Below are 19,516 nucleotides of genomic sequence, written 5' to 3'. Positions count from 1 at the left end.
CTTCCCTGTCTTCATCTCAAAACATCTGGAGAGGAGGATGAGATTATCTCACTTTCAAAATATTCTATAAATATTATGTAAACCAGATTTGCTCGGAATAATTCCGTGTCTTGGCAGATCTGAAAGACAAATCCTTTGAAGGCAAAGGAATAAGGCAAGGCTGGTGCCTGCTTGCAGTAGCAGTGTCCAAATCAATAATGAATATATTCTTAAAATAGATACAACACAACACTTCTGGAAGCCAATACCAACCTCCATGAGCATTTTACCTCGGTATTTCAATGAGTCACAACAAGAATTTAAATGTTGGAAATGAAGAGTGGCTTTATAAGAAAAGGAGGACATGGATAAATCTGTGGGAAGTATTTAGTATAAATCCTAAGTCCTGGTATTGCAGGTGTTAGGCTGAAATAGTCTGAAATAGTCTGAAATAGAGTGAAATAGTGACCACCCGCCCTGGAGCATCAGCAGCATCACTCAGAGGTGTCTTAGAACATCACTTACCTAAAGCTGATATATAAATTCAGGGGGAAATGGGTCCAGCACAGAATTAAATCAAATATGTGATGTGCACTTTCTGGCAGGGACAAAAATGTGGGGAGCACTTTCTTGGAGGAATAAAACATCTTCTCAGTGTATATGGGAGGAAGAGTTTTCCCTAGCAGGGCTTTTCTACATCTTAAAACCTCACGGATTTTTATGACCCCAAGCTAGTTTATATCCCTTCTAAATAACCTGTTATTTTAGCAGTACTCCAGCTCTGAAGGACGTCTCATCTGCTTCTTTCACCAACCTAAATCCTTTCCAGGACCTATTCTGCCTGCAGAGCATTCAGATTCAATGTCAAGCTGTCCAAAGGCTGCTCTGAGCAGGAATTCTTCCTTTGGCTCTTGCTGCAAGCAGAAGCAAAGCCATGTCATGGCAGAGCTGCAGATTCCTCGTGGCAGGGCTGACATGTGAAGGTCAGCTATGGGAATTCAGGGCTCCAGAGTCACTGAGGTAAAGCGAGGCTGAAAGAGAAGATTCCTGTTTGTGCTGTGACTCACAGCACTCACACAGGAGCAGCAGCAGGTAAGATTCACTACGGGAATGAGGGTTAAACAAAACCCTTCACGGGATCGGCTGACAGAGCTGCAGGAGCCTGAATGAGACACAGCCCCTCAGCCAGGGCCAAAACCAGCGGGAGAGGGACAGCAAACCTGCCAAGGGTGCCTCACACACAGGGACACGGCTTGGAGTCTGTCTGCACTGAAGGGCTGCAGGAAAATGAAATCACAAACAGCAGCATCGTTGTGAGTGGCCGTGCAGTGTCTGAGTGTCTCATTAACACACAGAATAATGTCTGTCCACACATCACCTTGGCTGTGTTGCAGCCTGCATGAAACCTGGGGAGGAAAGGAATAAGTGAGAGAAACACAGAGGGCAGCAGCTCCTGCAATGGCTCTTGGGGGCTGTTTTGTCACCTCCTCGCTGCCCTTCCCCCCTGGGAACAGTCCCTCCTCGCTGCTCTTTCTTGTCTGTTCAAATCACATCAAATTAAAAGGGTTATGAAAGGCTCTGTTTAATCAAATGTTTGTTATGTCCAGGTGTCTTTGTCTGTCTCCTTTCCCAGATTTATCCAGGGACAATTATCTCATGTTGGAGACTCTTTCCCCTTGAGGACCAATGAGAATATCCACTTAAAAATTAAAAAAATTATTGGAATAGTGGCCTGCCCGTAGATCCCGTTACCTGTGCTCTGGGGCACAGCCCCAGCCAGCTGCTGTGCTCTCCAAACTGGAGCTGCTCTTTGTCCTGCAGGGTTAGGTGTTTGCTGCTCAGATATTCTCAGGAAAATATCATCACAATAAAACAGAACTGAATAGAATCTGACAGACTTTTCTCCCCCATCAGGAATATAGACGTGAGGAATTTCAAAGGCGTGACCAAGCCTGTGATACACCAAAGCCATTAAAATTCATTTTGGCTGCCCAGCACTGTAAGAATAATGGCACAGTGTATGTGCTTGTACAGTAGAAGCCACTGTGGAGCTTTTCCAAATCCCCTCGCAATGAATGCAAGCTGCACGTCCTGAGCCTCCGAGGCGCTGCCATAAAAGCTGATATTCATAAACCCACCCACATTTCAAAAAAGTGGCCTACAGAGGGTAGTAAGTAACGCACACACAGATTAGCACATTTGCCCTTTGCTGAGTGAATACCGTGCTGTTAATTTTTTGTAGGAATTTTTTGTAGGCTCCTAAATCGCGTGTTCTGTGCGCTGCGGGCTCTGCTCGGGGATGGGCACGGCCCCGGGGCTGCCGGCGCTCAGGGCGCGTTCGGACAGCGCTGTCGGGCACAGGGAGGAGTTTGGGGTGTCTGTGCAGGGCCGGGAGCTGCACTCAGCGGTGATTTGGGGCTGTTCCCCGTTGTACCGGGCCCGCCATGCCCAGCCCGTCCGAGCCGTGCCCGCTCCGCGCCCGCCCTGAGGCGGAGCCGCCGCCATGTGCCCTGCACGGCGCCCCCCGGCGGCGCTCGCCCCGCGCGGGATCACGGCAGCTCTCGCGAGACTCCCCCGCCCGCCCCGCCAAGATGGCGGCGCCCGTGGAGGCGGCGGGCCGGTTCCGCACCCGGGACGTGCTGCTGCCCGGCGGCCCCTCCGACTTCGGCTCTCTGCTGCTGTCGCCGCCCGTGCTGGCGGGGCTGGAGGCGGCCGGCTTCCATCGGCCGTCCCCGGTGCAGCTGAAGGCCATCCCGCTGGGGCGCTGCGGGCTGGGTGAGCGGGCGGGCCGGGGCCTGCTCCCGGGGCTGTCCCGGGGCTGCCCTGACCGCCGCGGCCGCTCTTTGCAGATCTGATCGTGCAGGCCAAGTCCGGCACCGGCAAGACCTGCGTGTTCGCCACCATCGCCCTGGATGCCGTGCTGCTGGAGAGCCCCGCCACGCAGGTGAGCCGGGCCGGAGGGGGAACCGCTCACTGGGGATAGGCACCGAGCGCCGTGAGATACCGCCGTTTGTTGGTTTAAATCACCGCGGTCGGTTTAAATCATCGCGGTTGGTTTAAATCACCGCGCTCTCAGCGCCATCCTGCGGCTCCGAGCCTCCCGTTTAACCCTTGCCCCGCGCAGATCCTGATCCTGGCTCCCACGAGAGAGATCGCCGTGCAGATCCACGCCGTGATCACGACCATCGGCATAAAAATGGAAGGCCTGGAGTGCCATGTGTTCATCGGGGGCACGCCTCTGAGCCAGGACAGGAGCAGGCTGAAGAAGTGCCACATCGCTGTGGGCTCCCCAGGTAGGGGCAGCTTTGTTGTGCTTTGGGTCCCTGTGACCCTGCACGGTTCAGTCACCGGGCCTGGGGACGCTGGGTTGGCTGTGCTTGTTGTCATTAATAGGGCTCAGCCTCAGAGGTTAAAGAATACTTTAAAAGTTCATTGTTAGAGTGTTTGCAGTGACGTTTTTGGAGCTGTTTGTGCTGTCCCTCCCTGCAGGGCGGATCAAGCAGCTGATCGAGCTGGACTACCTGAGCACGGCCAGCGTGAGGCTCCTGGTGCTGGACGAGGCAGACAAGCTGCTGGAGGAGGGCAGCTTCCAGGAGCAGGTCAAGTAAGGCAGAGCCCTCCCCTGGTGCCTGTGTGCTCCTGTCGGCTGCCCTCGTGTGAGTGACCGCCCTGCTTGTGTCCCCAGCTGGATCTACTCCTCCCTGCCTGTCAATAAGCAGATGCTGGCAGTGTCAGCCACCTACCCCGAGTCCCTGGCTGCTGCTCTCACCAGGTACATGAGGGAGCCCACGTTTGTCAGGCTGAACCCCACGGACCCTGCCCTTCTTGGTAAGCACGTAAAGCAGTGACAGTGGCATGGTCAGCAATGGATGAGGAGGGGACACTAAAGCCAAAACATGTGCCTTTAGAATGCGTGATTTTTCATAATTTCTATGAATTTATGAATGACAATAATTCATAATTTCTATGAATTTTTCTAGGAATTTCCCTATCTAAGTTACTCAGTTTATGAATACTGCTTCCCAGTGTTGATGTAGTGAATCTTGAAGTGGAATGAGAAGGTCTTTAAAGGCCTTTCCAGCCCAAACCAGTCTGTGATCCTGTATTGTTAAAATACCAGTGACAAATGGAACACTCTGATTTTTCCTATCCATTCAAAAAAATATAGCCTTTTAAGAAAAACTTCTCCTGGAGGCTCTCCTGTGTGTCTGTTTGCAGTTTCCCTTCAGCTGCAGTATCACACGCTTACAGAACTCTGTGCATGTTTTTATGGCAACCCTAATCTGTTGTTTTGGTTTCCTGCTCAGGGCTGAAGCAGTACTACAAAATCGTGAATTCCCATCCCCTCCCACATAAAACCTTTGAGGAAAAAACCCAGCACCTGCAGGAGTTGTTCAGCAAGATTCCTTTCAACCAAGCCTTGGTCTTCTCAAATTTGCACAGCAGGTAATTTGTTTGCAATAACACCTGGACAAGGCTTGTTTGAGAGCACTGCTTGTGATGTCCAGCCATGGATGATAAATCTATGAGAGCTGTGAGGTCTCAGAGCAGTCTGCAAACCTTAGCTCTGAAATACAGCCTGAGGAATGCAGTGTGAAATACTGAAAATATCAGAATGCAGTCCCTGCCTGTAGAGAATAACCTAAGGACTAGCAGGTGTTTTAGGCTGGGGTTTAATTTCCAGTTTTCAGTGTGTGTGTGTGTGTTCCCTCAGGGCTCAACATCTGGCTGAAATCCTGACATCCAGAGGCTTCCCTGCTGAGTGCATTTCAGGTAAATCCATTCACAGTGTTCTGATTCCACTGAAATTGTGCATAAATGTGACCTAAAATAGGAAAACTTCCTAAATCTTGCCTTGCAGGACCTCTGGTTAAATAGCTGAGAATAGCATTTGAATCTTCATAGGTCTTTTGAGACTCAATCTACAAGGAAAAGACTATTTTTTTGTAATGAGTGACCTGAGTTTTCCAGTTTTGTTTGTTCGTTCTTTACTCATTTGGAGCTGATGTTTGAGGAAGTTTCTGACTTATTCCTGATGATACAAAGCAGTGTTTTCTGGAATGTGAGGGGCATAAAGATGAAGAATGTAACCTGCTTCTAATTTTTGTCTTCCTAGGCAACATGAATCAAAATCAGCGATTTGATGCCATGGCTAAATTAAAGCAATTCCACTGCAGAGTTCTGATTTCCACAGACCTGGTGAGCTTTTACTGCTTTCAAACAAGCTTCTTACAGATTCCATTTCAGATTTATTAACTGCTCTGCAAATTTTACAGCATGCAGGAGTATTGCACATAAAGTTACTTCAGAGGATTTGATTTGGCTTGGAATTGGAGAGAACATAAATGTGCTGATCAAGCACCGTGGACTGTGACTTATTGTCACAGTGGGGCTCAGACATCACCCCATTCCTCATCTGCCTGCCCGTGGAATGAGGGGATGCTTTTAGGGCACGTCCAACCCAACCCATTCTGTGATCTGGCTCAAAAATAGGTGTCAATTTATCAGTTGCTCTGCAGCTAAAAGCTGCTGTAGGGGCAGCATGCTGTGAGTGCCAGATGTGTTGGGTGACCCCACTGTGGTCCCTTCCAGCCTCCCTGGGGTTCTGGGTTTATTACTCAGCTCTCACGGCCCTTTTCTCCTCCTCCCCTGCTGCAGACATCTCGTGGAATTGATGCTGAGAAGGTGAACCTGGTCATCAACCTGGACGTGCCCCTGGACTGGGAGACCTACATGCACCGCATCGGCCGCGCCGGGCGCTTCGGTGGGACAGCTCTGCTGGGCTGGGCTGGGCTGGGCCTGAGCCCTGAGCTCTGCTGGGCTGGGCCGGGCTCTGCTGGGCTGGGCTGGGCTGGGCCTGAGCCCTGAGCTCTGCTGGGCTGGGCTGGGCTGAGCCCTGAGCTCTGCTGGGCTGGGCTGGGCTGGGCTGGGCCTGAGCCCTGAGCTCTGCTGGGCTGGGCTGGGCTGAGCCCTGAGCTCTGCTGGGCTGGGCTGGGCCTGAGCCCTGAGCTCTGCTGGGCTGGGCCTGAGCCCTGAGCTCTGCTGGGCTGAGCCCTGTGCTGGGCTGGGCTCTGCTGGCCTGGGACACCTACATGCACCGCATCGGCCGTGCTGGGCGCTTTGGTGGGACAGCCCTGCTAGGTTGGGCTGGGCCTGGCTGGGCTTGACCCTGCTGGCCTGAGCCCTACTGGGCCTGCAATTAACTCTGCTCTGTCCCACAGGCACCTTGGGGCTGGCTGTGACCTACTGCTGCCGTGGGGAGGAGGAGAACACCATGATGAAAATTGCTCAGAAGTGCAACCTGCAGCTTCTTCCTCTGCCAGGTGGGCTCTGTGCTGGGCGTGCAGCTGGGCTTGGTGGTTTCCTGTTAGAGCTTCAGACAAGCCCAGGGGGGCTGGTGTGTGGCTTCTCTGCTGGGGCTGCTTTGCTTTTAGCCCATTTTCCTCACGCTCAGCTCCCCACAGGGAATGCAGTGTTGTTTGTCTTGAGCAGCCTTCGGTGCCTCCCGTGAAGGAAATATTGTGGCTCTTTAAACTCTCCTGAGAATTGAAGGGGTTGGTTTGGGCCCTCACTTGATGTCTGACATGCAGTTTTGAGAAGCTTCTCTTGGCTACTGGTGTGAGCTCTGGAGGGAAGGATGCCCTTGCCTGAGTGGTGCTTGTTTCTCTTCTGTGCAGAGCCAATCCCCCCTGGAATGATGGAGCAGTTTGAGGATGGGCAGGTGGAAGTTAAACCTGCAATACCCACGGCTCCTGTGCTGAACTGTGACACTGTGTGTCCTAAACCAGAGCAGCCAGAGCTGCAGCCTGTCCAGAATGGCTTCCCAGACATTCCTCAGCCTCCCTCTAATCTTCCAAGGCATAATTCCTCTGCAGAAAGGCCAAAAAAGACTCCGAAGCAAAAACAGACAAAAAAGTGCACAAATCCTGCAAAAGTAGAGAAAAATAGAAGCCCCCAAACTTCCAGCTGTCACACAGAACAGAAGAACCAAGTCAAACCCATCTCCAGGATGGATGGAGAGCACAGCACTCAGGCTCCAGATGAGGAGGCCTTAAAACAAAATCTTCCCAAAATTCCATGCTTGTCTTCTTTCAAAACCCAACTCACCAGTCCCTGGAGCTTCTCAGATTTTGTTGAAGATTATGATTATTTCATTAAAGAAGGGTCAGAGAGAGAGGTGGAGATTTTAAGAAGTTACTCAGGCCCAGGAGAGCAGCGTGGGCTGCCCAGGAATGGGGATGTGGAGTGGGAAGAGATGGAACATCACCCAGAGGCAGCAGCAGATGAGGCTGAGTCTGCTGACAGCGATGGCTCAGGGAGCTCCAGGGGTTCCTTGAACAGCAGGGCCAACAATGGCTCAGGGAGCCCCAGGGGTTCCTTGAACAGCAGGGCCAACAACTCCTGCTCTGAGGCCTTTTCAGACACACAGGAGCCAAGCCCTGTGCCCCCAGCACGCCAGGGCCCCCCAGGTTTCTGTCCCACACCGAAGCAGCCTCAGGAGCCATCCCACAGCCCAAGGCAAAAGGAAGTGAAAAAGAAAGTCCCAAAACAGAATGCTAAAGCCAAGAAAAGCCACAAGTATCAGTTCTGCAGTCCTGCCGGGAGCAGAGCTGAGGAGGAGCAGAGCTGCAGCTCCTGGGAGGATGCTGCCCACCAGGGCTGCAGCTCTGAGCACCACTGGAGGTGCTACTATGAGGCCTGGCAGAGCTACTACTCAGCACTGTCCCACTACAGCAGGAGCTACTGGCACCTGAGCTGCATCAGTGCCTACCACACCAACGCAGTGTATCTCCAGGAGCTGCTGAGAGAGGGGGACTGATGTGCTGGTGCTGCTGGCTGGGACCAGCCTGGACAGGGCTGTGACAGCCCTGCCTAAGGGGCACTCACAGGAGACAGATGTTGTTTGACTTGCAGAAAATGGTGTCTTTTTATAAGCAGCTGTGTCTGGTACATGTTTTACACAGGTCCAGTGACGGTGTTACGATTTGTTAATAAAAGGTAAAGAAAGGCAGCTGGATGCTCGCTTGGAATCTTTACAATCCAAAGCAAAAACAGGATGATAAAAGGCAGCCATTCCCACATAAGAAATGTCAGGAAATCCAGAACAATCCCAGTTGTGTTTTGTGGCATCCCAGAGTGGTTTGGGTGGGAAGGGACTTTAAAGTTCACCTTGTTCCACTCCTGCCATGGCAGGGACCCCCTCCCCTGTGCCAGGAGCTCCCAGCCCCAGTGTCCAGCCTGGCCTTGGGCACTGCCAGGGCTCCAGGGCACCCACAGCTGCTCTGGGCACCTGTGCCAGGGCTGCCCTCCCTCCTGCCTCCCTGTTGGGTGAAGCTGGATTCCCTCTCCATGGTCTGTTCCAAGTTGGTGCTCATCCTGTTTTCCCTGATTCTCTTGGTAAACACCAGGCGCTGATAACATCCCAGCGAAGTGGCAGAGTGAAGGGAGCATCTCAATGCCTGCACTGCTAAATTAAATCCAGTTAATTAACACTGTATAAATAACATTTCTATAGCAAGGTGTGCAGCAGGCTGTGTAGTGGAGGATTTAATTATGTAAAAAATGTGCAGCAATCATAATTGGTCTGTCCCTCTGGGTGCAACAGTATCAGGCTTCCCACACTTACAGGAATGCTTTAATTAGAAATGGAATTACCCATTAGTGCTAAAACTAATTGATATTTCCTGTTTGGCTTATACAGAGCTGTCCTGGGGCAGTGCTGGCTGGCTCGGGGTGCTGACCCTGGGTTGCCAGTGCACCAATTTTGAAAGTTTTTCTTTCTGTGCTTTGTTCCTGCCTTACTCCCTTTGTGTCACAAATGACTCCAGGGAGGGGGTTCCCCTTTGAGTAGTTGGAAAAGGCCAAGACAACATGATTGTGTTTCCAGGATTAATTTTTGCAACTTGTAGCATTCACAGAGGGGACCCTGTAAGAGACCTCAGTATCTGCATTATTGCTGTCCTCTGACATCTCACTGATTTCCTTAATGATTGCTTTGGGAAGAGTTAATTAGTATTTAAATGCAACTCCTGTGGCCCAGGTCAACACCCAGAGTTCTCCAGAAGAGCGTCCCAGAAGGTTTTGGGAAGAAACGACAGCATGCTGTTGGTATTTGTGGCACATACTCTGTTTAATCCGGATTGGATACATCAGGTACAGCAGTGGCACAAGACTCAATACTGTAAATGATATACAAGTTTCAACATATGCACTACAATTCCAAAAGAAGACAACAGGAAACTCGGTTCTTCTAGAAAGTTGTTCTCAAATGAAGCTACCTGCAGTTGTGTCCGGTACATTTCGTATCTGTCCTCTGACATTTGTAAAGCAAAGCCCATTGAAAGTACGAAAATAGAAAAGAATTGGGTTGAGAGCTTCTTACAACATAGAACTCCTAAAGAAAACACCATTGCATTGGAATGCCGTACCGGTTTATCAAAAATAGCCCATCACACCGCTCGTAGAGACTCGCTTGGTCCGAGGAGCCCTGGAGCTCCCAGTGGTGGTTGGAGTGGGGAGAGCACTGGGGGCACCTTCCCCCAGCTGAGGCTCTGGAGCAGCACTGGTGAAACCCAGGGAGGGGAGGGACACACGGACACACGCAGAGGGACAGACCCGACTGGGAACAGGAGGGGGGACTGTCACAAGCTCTCTGTCACCTGCTCTTTGTTCCACCTGAAGCGTTTGTGGCACGGGTTCTGCCCCTGGGCAGGAGCAGCAGCTCTGGCTCTGTCCAGAATTCCCTGTGGCATTTGGGGTGTCAGGAGCTGAGCTGCACTCGGTGCAAGAGGAGGGCTCATTGCTCTACAGGATTGCCAGAGAGGTGAAATGACTTCTTCGAGGTCACTTAGTGATGGCTCAGGAGCTCAGGAGCAGGGCCCAGGTGCTGGTGCTCAGCTCCTGATGTTCACTGCCCTCCCTTTGCTCTGGCAGCCTTAGAAAGAGGAAATCACCGTGGACAGCGTTTTTGGCAAATACAAAGCCTAAAAACTTGGGCTCTAAACCCATGGATCTGCTGCAGTTGGCTCCAAGTGCTGGAGAAAAACAAGTGTTCTAAACCAAAATATTGAGATGGGCTGGATGGGTGAGTGATGTGGGAAAGGTGTTTTATTCACCCAGCTTTAAAAGCAGAATTGAGTTTGTGGTTCAAAGCTGCTGATGTTCACCAGCTCTCCACGAGTGCTGACTGTAACTCTGCCTTAGTCCAACAGATTAAATATTACAAAGTCCAAGGGATGTAGCAACACAAATTAAATGTTGTTTTTAATTTCCTGGGTTTTCTTTACAATACATGTAAGATGCAACATGTTTGCAACCTCTTTACTTAAAAAGCAAACTCTTGAAGGAAATTTGCATTCTTTAGCTGGTATTAATCTGATTTTCATGCACACACCTTGAGCTGTCTAGACTAGAATGACAAATGCTGGGTTGCACTACAGGTGCATTAGCAAAGGGTTTAGGTTAAACAAGTGGCATTGAATAATTTGGTCTTTCTGGCCAATTAAAGACAGATGCATTTTGGATTGTCCATGAGGTTTATTCTGCACTAAAGCCATGTGTTACTTAGGTTGTCCTTGTAAGGAAACTGAAAGCAAAAGGTGGCTTTTAGAAAGAGTTAATAGAAGTCAAAGCCTGTGTGTGAAAGGTATTTTTCATCATTTGCTGCCAGCTGGGTGTGAATCCTGTTAGCAGCTCAATGCCATGTGAGAGGAGAGGAAATCTATTGATAGCATAGGCAGAAAATCGGTGCAAATAATTTTCCTTCAGAATAAAGCTTTGGAAAGGAAATGCTCAGAAAAGGGAGTTGCTCCTTTAATATTTTTATATTGCTTTAGGAAAATCTGAAAAAACAACGCCCTTCCACTTGCTTTTTGTACAAAGAATCAATTTTTACCTCTTTTAAAGGAGCATCTCTAAAACTGTAAAAAGTCGCGAGGAGTGAGAGGAGGGGAAAGGCTGTGAGCTGCAGTGCCAGCACAGCACTGGGGGTGTTCTGGGGCTCGTGGGGCTGCTCCAGAGCCTGCCCTGTCCCTGCAGGGATGGATCCTTGTGGGGATGGGTCCTTGGGATGGATCCCTGTCCCTGTGGGGATGGATCCTTGTGGGGATGGGTCCCTGTGGGGATGGATCCCTGTCCCTGTGGGGATGGATCCCTGTCCCTGTGGGGATGGATCCTTGTGGGGATGGGTCCTTGGGATGGATCCCTGTCCCTGTGGGGATGGATCCTGTGGGGATGGGTCCTTGGGATGGATCCCTGTCCCTGTGGGGATGGATCCTTGTGGGGATGGGTCCCTGTGGGGATGGATCCCTGTCCCTGTGGGGATGGATCCCTGTCCTTGCAGGACTGACTCCCTGTCCCTCCAGGGTGAATCCCTGTCCTTCCAGGGGTGGATCCCTGTCCCTGCAGCCCCCAGAGGTGCACAGTTCTCTCCTGGGGTAACCCCAGGTTTTCCACAAGGCAGTTCCAGCTGCTTTTGGACCCTTTATTGGGCGACCTCAGAGGATAAAAAGAGCTAATGCCTTCACTAAAAATACTTTTAGCCTGTTCCTCTAGGCTCAGACTTCCTTAAATCTGCGTGTTTGCATCCCCTGAGAGCCTGTGCTGAGGAACTGGCAGCCTGGGCAGCCCTGTTCATGGCAGGGGCAGAGCCGTGGTTCCCAGCGAGCATAACAATTCCTGATTTGTGGAAGAAAACAGAGGCCGTGGCAATCAGAGCCCAAGCAGCCAGCCAGAAACTCCTGGAACTGGTTTTCCTCCTTCTTTTTAACCTTTAAAATTGAGTGTTATACTCCCAAAAGTTTGTCTGACAGTGATTAAAAGCCCCTTTGGGCGAGGGCTGCCACAGGGCTATTTACAGATACAGAGATGTGGAGTGCCAGGTCCAGCACTCCACGCTGAATCAGGAATAAGAAAGGCAGCACCAAGAATCCTTGGGAATCCCTGACTCTTTGTAATTTTTATTCCTGTCCCTGTCAGCACAGGGCATTTCACCCTCACTCTGTGCCAGTGGAGAGGAGGCTGCAAAGGTGGCGAGTGGTGGAGAGCAAGGCCTCTGATCTAGGAGGGCAGGGGTGCTCAGATGATGACACTTGATGAAAATAAAGCAAAACCTAAATTAAAACATCGAAAAAAACCTAATTAATGGTAAGATTAACTGCAGTATAACCTCCTACAGGAAGCAGCAAAAGGCAGAGCATTTTAATCTTTTAAAACAGGACTAAACATAGTTTTGGGTAACACATCACAGCCCTGGAATAAATGACTGAAGCTGGTGCAGCTACTGGAGGCTCAGCCATAGCCCTGGGGTTCCTGGGATGTTGGGGGACTCTACGGAGGGTTAGAGGGATTCTCACTGAGCTAATGCAGCAGCCATGGCTCAGGCACAGCAGGAGTGCTGCCAAAGCAGGGTGCAGCTCCTATGTGTAATCAGCATTAATTATCTATACATGTATGTGTCTGTAATTAGCTATATGTGTGTGTATATGTGCAGATAAATATTACACCGGGAGAGGATATGACAGATGTTAAAAGAAAACATTATCCCTCTGCTGAGCCAGCCTCAATCACGCTTTGAGCCGTTCCTTCCACTCTGAAATTGGTAAAATCCCTGCTCAGGAGGGGACTGGGACCTTCCCCTGCTCCCTCCATGGTTTTGGGGACAGGGTTGGGAGGTTTGAGCATGAGCAGGGCTCAGCCAGGCTGGGGCAGGGCAGGGAGGGAGGGGATGCTCCTCACTCTGCCCTCCCTGGATCCCCGGGAAAGGGCATTAAGGAGGGCACAGGGGCAGGAAAGAGGGAGCAGTTGTGTTTCAGGCCGTGAATTTCCCTTGAGGAGTCCTCCCTAGGAAGGTGCCAGAGGAGGTGCCAGTGCTGAGCACGGCTCAGGCCCAGCTTGAGGTACCTGGGGTACCACACAGTGTTCTCAGTTTTTGGTTAGCTGTTAGTTCACGATGGGACTTTTCCCAAACCAAGTGTAGGACTGTGAGTAGAAAATGCTGTCTGTACCACACGTTAGCAAATGTTGCCGAGCTCCAGTCCTGCTGCCCCTTCCCAGGCAGGCCCTGTGCTGGCCTGGAGAACTGGAATTGCTGCCCTTGTCTATCCCCAAAATCAATGCAGCCCAGGAGCCACGGATGGGACAACTGGAGCCCTCAGCCTGTGAAAAAGCCAAACACCTCTCTGTCCATGCAAGATATTTGGCTCTGGGGTTAGTTGTTATCAAGTATAAATCCAGACATTATTTGGCTACTATTTACAACGGGTTACATGTCCAGTGCCAGCAAAGGAATTTCTCTATAGGAACCAAATTAAAAAGTAAAAAGCATGGGCATACATTACAAGGAACTTCTGGTAGACTCAGGAACGCTCGATGCAGTTGAGTTCAGTGCTTTCATTCTTTGCCATTTGTGTGCACAGTATTAAAAAAGAATCCTACCTTTTTTTTTTTCCTTTTAAAAATACAGAACTGTAGTCTAGTCACACTCTTACAAGTAAGTGATAACAAAAATAGAAAGCAGATACCCAGGTGGGACTAAAACTCTACTAGAGCCTGTCTTCTTTTTTTTGTTGTTGTTGTTTTTGTTTTTCTCCACAAATATGTTTCCACAGACAATAATTAGCAGACAAACACAGTTTGCAATTGCACCATATTGACCTGAAAGGCGGGTACAAAATAGTCTAAATTGGGGATGGCATCCAGGGAGGGAGGTGTGTGTGTGGGTGTGTGTGTGCAGGGAGCTGGCACACCTGGCAGGGCCGTGCCCTCTGTGGCTCTGCCCACTCACACTCACACACACAGCCCTGCAGGGGGCTGCTGTGACAGGTGGCTTCTTTTCTCTAAATCTTTTCCTATAAAAGAAAAAAAAAACAGTGAAATTTTGGTTGGTTTAAAGGACCTGCTCCATGAAGGAAAAAAAAAAAAAGAAAAAAGTCACAAAATCTATATTTTTCACCTTTTCAGTCATTTCCTCGTGAATAAATATTATCCATTAAAAACCTTTAAAAAGGTGCTGCGATACACAGTGTTAGATTCCGTTCTCTGCAGTGGCTCTGCCGCCGGGCCGGCTCCTGCTCCTGCTCCAGCTGTGCGGCGCTGTCGGGCCGTGCGGGGCACAGCTGGCAGGGCTGTGTGGGGCACAGCTGGCAGGGGCACAGCTGGCAGGGCTGTGTGGGGCACAGCTGGCAGGGGCACAGCTGGCTGGGGCACAGCTGGCCAGGCCATGCAGGGCACAGCTGTTGGGCCGTGCAGGGCACAGCTGGTGGGGCACAGCTGGCCGGGCACAGCTGGCCGTGGCAGAGCTGGCCGGGGCACAGCTGGCTGGGGCACAGCTGGCCAGGCCATGCAGGGCACAGCTGGCCGGGCACAGCTGGCTGGGCACAGCTGGCTCTGCCCGCAGCTCTCTGCTCCTGCTGCAGCCCTTCCTCTGTGCCCAGTGCCCAGTTCTGTCTGGTGCCCAGCTCTGCCCAGTGCCTGCTTCTGCCCGGTGCCCAGTCCTTCCCAGTGCCCAGTGCCCGGTCCTGCCCAGTGCCCGGTGCCCAGTCCTGCTCGGTGCGCGGTCCTACCCGGCGCTCAGTGCCCAGCGCTCGGTGCCCAGCGCTCGGTGCCCAGTGCCTGGTCCTGCCCGGCGCTCAGTGCCCAGCGCTCGGTGCCCAGCTCTGCCCGGCGCCCAGTGCCTGGTCCTGCCCGGCGCTCGGTGCCCAGCTCTGCCCGGTGCCCGGCGGAACGCAGAGCTCGGGGGCTCCGCGGCTGCAGCGCCGGGCCGGGCTCACAAGGCCGAGACCTTGACGACGTTGGGAACGTTCGTGGCGGGCCCGGGGCTGCCTGGGCCGGGCCTGCTCTCGCCCTCGGGCGTCAGCGCGGGCGGCGTGGGGATGCTGATGATGGCCGTGGTGATCTGCCCGGCCTTGCAGTTCGGCCGCAGCCCGTCGTCCGACTTCATGTTGAGGCTGGAGCGGCTGCAAAACAAATTTAGCGCTTGGCTTGGTCCTCAGAATGAGGCACTAGGAAGGATGGGCACGGTCGTGGTTCTTAATCAGGATCTTATTCAGCTGAAATATTCAAAGGCTCCATTTAAACCTCCCCCCTTACCTGCAAGGCACCATTTATGTCTACACAGATTACGCCGAGCTCTGGTAATGTTCCCCCTGGTTAGGAGACAGCTCCTCACAGGGCAAATTGCTCCGTTTCCATTTCCTTCTTGCATAATTCTAGTTTATTTAAAAGGACATCTAAATACACTGGCCTGGGTAGTGCATCTTTTCAGAGCACAGGTAGTTCTTTCTGAGAAAGATGTTGCCTTTCTTGCATTTCAAATACCTCTTTCATATTCACCGTCCCTTGATCCTTTCTATTTTATTTCTCTCTGCAGTAGTTTCAAGGATGTGACAGCTGGGAGCATTCTTATTAGATCTGCATCAATTGCATCCTATAATTAATTACAGGGGGAAAATGATAGGTTGATTTCTGTGCATCTGCACAGCTGCAGGAGTCTGCTATTAGCAGCCCAACGTGTTCATTTTCCACACAAGGCCTGTCCTTTCAGCATGGAAAGCTCCCAGTCGGGAGCTGCTGCTGTTCCCTTGAGTGACTCACCCGGGGATGGTTTCTGATCCCCCAAACATCCAGGAACAGATCCCACCCCAATGCCCCTAGTGGGCCTGGGTGCTGTGCCAGTGGTAACCAGCACACCCAGCTGGTCACATTCCACACAAAAAATAACTGAAAAGCTTTTTTTTCTCTCTCCATCCTTGCCCAGTTTGGTAAGCAAGTGAAATAAATGTTGACATTTAAAATATCACCAGCATCTGATTTAGCAGCCAGAACAGTTGACATTCCCCTGAATTACTGCTTCAGGTGCTGGTTTAAAATATTGTCATACTGAAACTGGAATAGCTGGAGGCTTGTTTTGTGCTTACTCATTCATAATTCATGCTCTGAAATGCCCTCCTGGCACCAAGTAATCACTTGCTGCCCTGAAGGCAGCTTTGTTTGGGTTTGTATGTCCCTTTGATAGGAGTGGGGAGAAGAGGAATGGGACATTCAAAATCAGCCCTGGTGCACAAAAAACTTAATGGGCTGAGGGGGATTTAGAAAGTAATTTAATATTTGCAGGAATTATATGGTGAATAAATGATTCTTCTTCAGCAATTTATGTATAAAATGAAATTTTAACCATTTTCTATTAAGGGGCACTTCACCTGTGTGCTTTATGGCTTTTTAGGTCACAGCTACTAAGGCACCACTGTGAAATTCCTCTGATTTGCTTCCCAGTGATGTTTGGAGTGGCAATTTTGGGTTTTGGACGGTGGAAATCAGTGGAGTGTCCCGTGGGACCACCTCAGCCCTCCAAGAGCTGTGGCCGACAGAGCTGCTGGCCCGATGATTTTGCCAAGTGTCCTCTGGGGGCAGAGCCTTTGCTGCCATCCACCCTCCAGGCTGCCCTGGGGCCTGGGGCAGCTTTCACCTGCTCCTTCCTTGCCAGGACAGCCGGGAGCCACCTCCCTTGGGTCACCGCTGGGGGGGAGACAAACAGGCTGCCACCAGCCCCTGCCCCTGGCTGGAGAACGGCCCCACAGCTGGGCACAGCTGGGTAGAGTCCTGCCAGCCCTGCAGCTGGGCACAGCTGGGCACAGCTGGGTACGGCCTGTCAGCCCTGCTAGCCCTACAGCTGGGTGCAGCTGGGCATGGTCTTTCCAGCCCCACAGCTGGGCACAGCTGGGCACAGCTGGGTAAAGTCCTGCCAGCCCTGCAGCTGGGCACAGCTGGGTACGGCCTGTCAGCCCTGCTAGCCCTACAGCTGGGCGCAGCTGGGCACGGTCTTTCCAGCCCCACAGCTGGGCACAGCTGGGCAAAGTCCTACCAGCCCTGCCAGCCCCACCCTGGGCACACCCCGGGCACAGTTCCATACCTGGCGGTGAGGGAGGGCTGCTCGCTGCCCGGGATGTGGATGGCGCTCGGCTCCTGCATGCTCCGCAGCCGGGCACAGCCGGGCACAGCCGGGCACAGCCGGACACAGCCCTGCCACCCTGCCAGCCCCACCCTGGGCACACCCCTGCCGTCCCCCGGTACCTGGCGGTGAGGGAGGGCTGCTCGCTGCCCGGGATGTGGATGGTGCTCAGCTCCTGCATGCTCCGCAGCCGGGTGGCGGGCACGCTGCAGTTGGGCAGCGCCGCGCTCCGCTTGTGCCGCCGGGAGCAGCAGGACGCGCCCAGCCCCGCCTGGCTGGACACGGACGGGCTGCGGGACGAGGGGTAGTTCTGCAGGGAGCTCTCCATGCAGTTCTGCTCGAACAGCTGCTCGTCGATGAACTCGTGGTTCTGCGGGGAGAGCGGAGCTGTCACTGACGGGCGGCGGCCCTGCCCTGCTCAGGGAGATGCTCAAGGCGCCGCCAGGGCTGCGCTGGGCAGGGCACTCCTGCCAGGGCTGCATTGGGCACTCCCCGAGGAGAGATCTGCCCTGCCCTGCCCTGCCCTGCCCTCTCTGCCAGCGGGGAAATGAGAGGAGCTGTGGCATGAGAAAGGCATGAGGCCATCGCTGCTCACACAGCCTCCGTGGGGTTTGGATTTCTCTTCATCTCTCACTGCATTCCAGAACGGCCTCAAAAAGTCTGGAGTGCCACGTGGTTATGAAAGCCAAAAGGAGCTGATGCTCCTCTTCTTCGTGCCTGGGGGCAGGACTGTATTTTATTTCACCTGGCCAGAGAACTTTATGCTTGCATTGGGTGGTGGGTTCAAAGCATCCCTGCAGCGCATGAGCTGGGGGCAAAAACACTGCAGTGAAGGGAGGGAAGGAAACTCAGGAAGCTGAATCTATAAAGAGCTTTTGTGGTAAGGAACCAGAAATCCTGAAAGAAAGAACTGCCATGTGTGGCTGAGGACACCCAGGTGGAGGGAACAGACCTCGTCCAGTCCCTGTCGGCTGCAGAAACGATGGGAGACAAAAGCAACCATGCTGAGGGCAGCCACCAGATCCCACTGGGACAAGGCACAATCCCACAGGGAACAGGAGCACGGGAAAGCCAAAGGGAGCCACGTGCACAAACCCCAGGACAGGAGCACGAGGAGAAGGAAGCAAACACCGTCCAGAGACACGTCACAGAGACCACAGAGAAAACAGAGTAAATACCTTGATGGTGGAAGTTCGTACAGATAACAGGGGATCATCCACAAGATAGGACAATCCCTACGGGACAACATGCCAACAGAAGATAGAAACACAGTTCATTGTCCATTCCAGCATCCACAAGTTCAGTCCCAGCACTGCATCTCTGGCCTCAGCATTCCTGCTCAGGTTTGAATGGGCAACAGAACCTCCTCTCAGGCCCCTCAGCCAGAACCCTTCTGCCAATTCAGCTTTTGAGGGCTCTGTCCATGGGAACAGAGCAGAACCAGAGCAGCTTTATTGCTGTGGTCCTTTGGGAGCCAAAGGCAAACAAGGTTCCAGCTCTGATGCACAGAGCACAGACTGGGATTGTTCTGCTGTCGTGTCACCAGTGGGGTTTGATCAAGCTCTGTGAAAGCACAGAAGAAGGGTTTGGGTTGAAGGGCTGGGCTCAGGGCACTCAGCACTCGGAGAAAACACAGCATGTGAATGTCCAGAGCTGGAATGGGAGAGAAAAACCTCCCTTTGTTTGAACCAGCTCTGTCTGCTGTGGGAATATGACAGAGTAATCTCTGTGGTGGCAGCTCCAAGCACTCCAGGGTCACTTTGTCATCTGACACAGCAGATCTGGGGCCACTCACAGCCACTCAGCTGGAAGGGTGTGCCAGCAGCAGCCCAGACACCAGGCCAATAAATAATGGACTCTGAGCATCCTCTGCCTGCCTTCAGAAGGGTGAATTGCCCATTGAAACAAGCTTGCAACCATGGTACATTCCTCATTCCATTCCTGCAACTCGCTCACAAAATGACTCTTCAGTGTTTAAAAATGCTTTTACTGCAATTCAAATTTCCTGCTGCACAATGTTCTAATAGATTATGTGGAGTACAGGATCTGCACACAAACCCATTGAACCTTCTGGCCCGATAATTCCAGAGCAGGATCCAAACCTGCTCTCTGATTTGGTGCTGCACTGTGGCAATAACTGGCTGAAAAGCATGAGGGAAAACCCCCTTTGTGCAGATTCTCCTTCTGAGCTTTAATCCAGATTCAAGCATCACTGTTATTGCCATTGTTTGCTGAAAATCTGGAACATTTTCAGTCCCTGCCACTCATTGTCTATTGTGTCTATTGTGGTACCACACCCACTAATTAGGGCACCACAGCACTAATTAGGGCACATTTTGGTTCCTTCAGTGATGCTCACCTGCCCCTGCACAGGTCAGAATTTCAGCTCCTTCTGCTGCAGCCCCTCTGCTCAAAGTGGGGCTGTGAAATGGGGGCACAGTTCTGAAGGGTTTGGGCAGAGAGTTTGAAACTGAAGAGTCAGGTTGTGAAATATCTGCTGGTAATGTAACATTGAAATAAAGCGTGAGCTGTGTAAAACAGATTCAGGAGCCATTGACACAGGAGGAATCAGTTCCTGCCCTTGCCCTGGGA

The 19,516-nt window shown here is 52.0% G+C and overlaps 2 protein-coding genes across 3 annotated transcripts in view; one reads left to right on the top strand and one right to left on the bottom strand.

Annotated features, from left to right (window-relative positions):
• The first annotated feature begins 2,565 nt into the window (after window positions 1-2,565).
• DDX20 (DEAD-box helicase 20) lies at window positions 2,566-7,990 on the top strand. The gene is made up of 11 exons (XM_059488103.1): window positions 2,566-2,754; window positions 2,829-2,923; window positions 3,104-3,272; window positions 3,469-3,583; window positions 3,665-3,807; window positions 4,287-4,425; window positions 4,694-4,752; window positions 5,096-5,178; window positions 5,638-5,743; window positions 6,201-6,302; window positions 6,657-7,990. The coding sequence occupies exons 1-11, from the start codon at window positions 2,571-2,573 to the stop codon at window positions 7,796-7,798; spliced, it is 2,337 nt and encodes a 778-aa protein (XP_059344086.1). The 5' UTR covers window positions 2,566-2,570; the 3' UTR covers window positions 7,799-7,990.
• A 6,753-nt stretch (window positions 7,991-14,743) lies between these two features.
• KCND3 (potassium voltage-gated channel subfamily D member 3) overlaps window positions 14,744-19,516 on the bottom strand; it is an 82,974-nt gene continuing 78,201 nt past the window's right edge. Inside the window, exons 5-7 of one of the 2 annotated variants that reach the window (XM_059487985.1) lie at window positions 18,103-18,159; window positions 17,047-17,294; window positions 14,744-14,933 (exon numbers count right to left, since the gene is read on the bottom strand). In XM_059487985.1, the coding sequence (XP_059343968.1) occupies window positions 14,744-14,933; window positions 17,047-17,294; window positions 18,103-18,159 (495 nt within the window). The remainder of the gene's footprint in view (window positions 14,934-17,046; window positions 17,295-18,102; window positions 18,160-19,516) is intronic. The other variant, XM_059487986.1, reaches the window with a different exon arrangement.

Source organism: Ammospiza nelsoni, chromosome 23, assembly GCF_027579445.1.
Source record: "Ammospiza nelsoni isolate bAmmNel1 chromosome 23, bAmmNel1.pri, whole genome shotgun sequence".
Taxonomy (NCBI): Eukaryota; Metazoa; Chordata; class Aves; order Passeriformes; family Passerellidae; genus Ammospiza; species Ammospiza nelsoni.
This window is presented reverse-complemented; position numbering and strand designations above follow the sequence as displayed.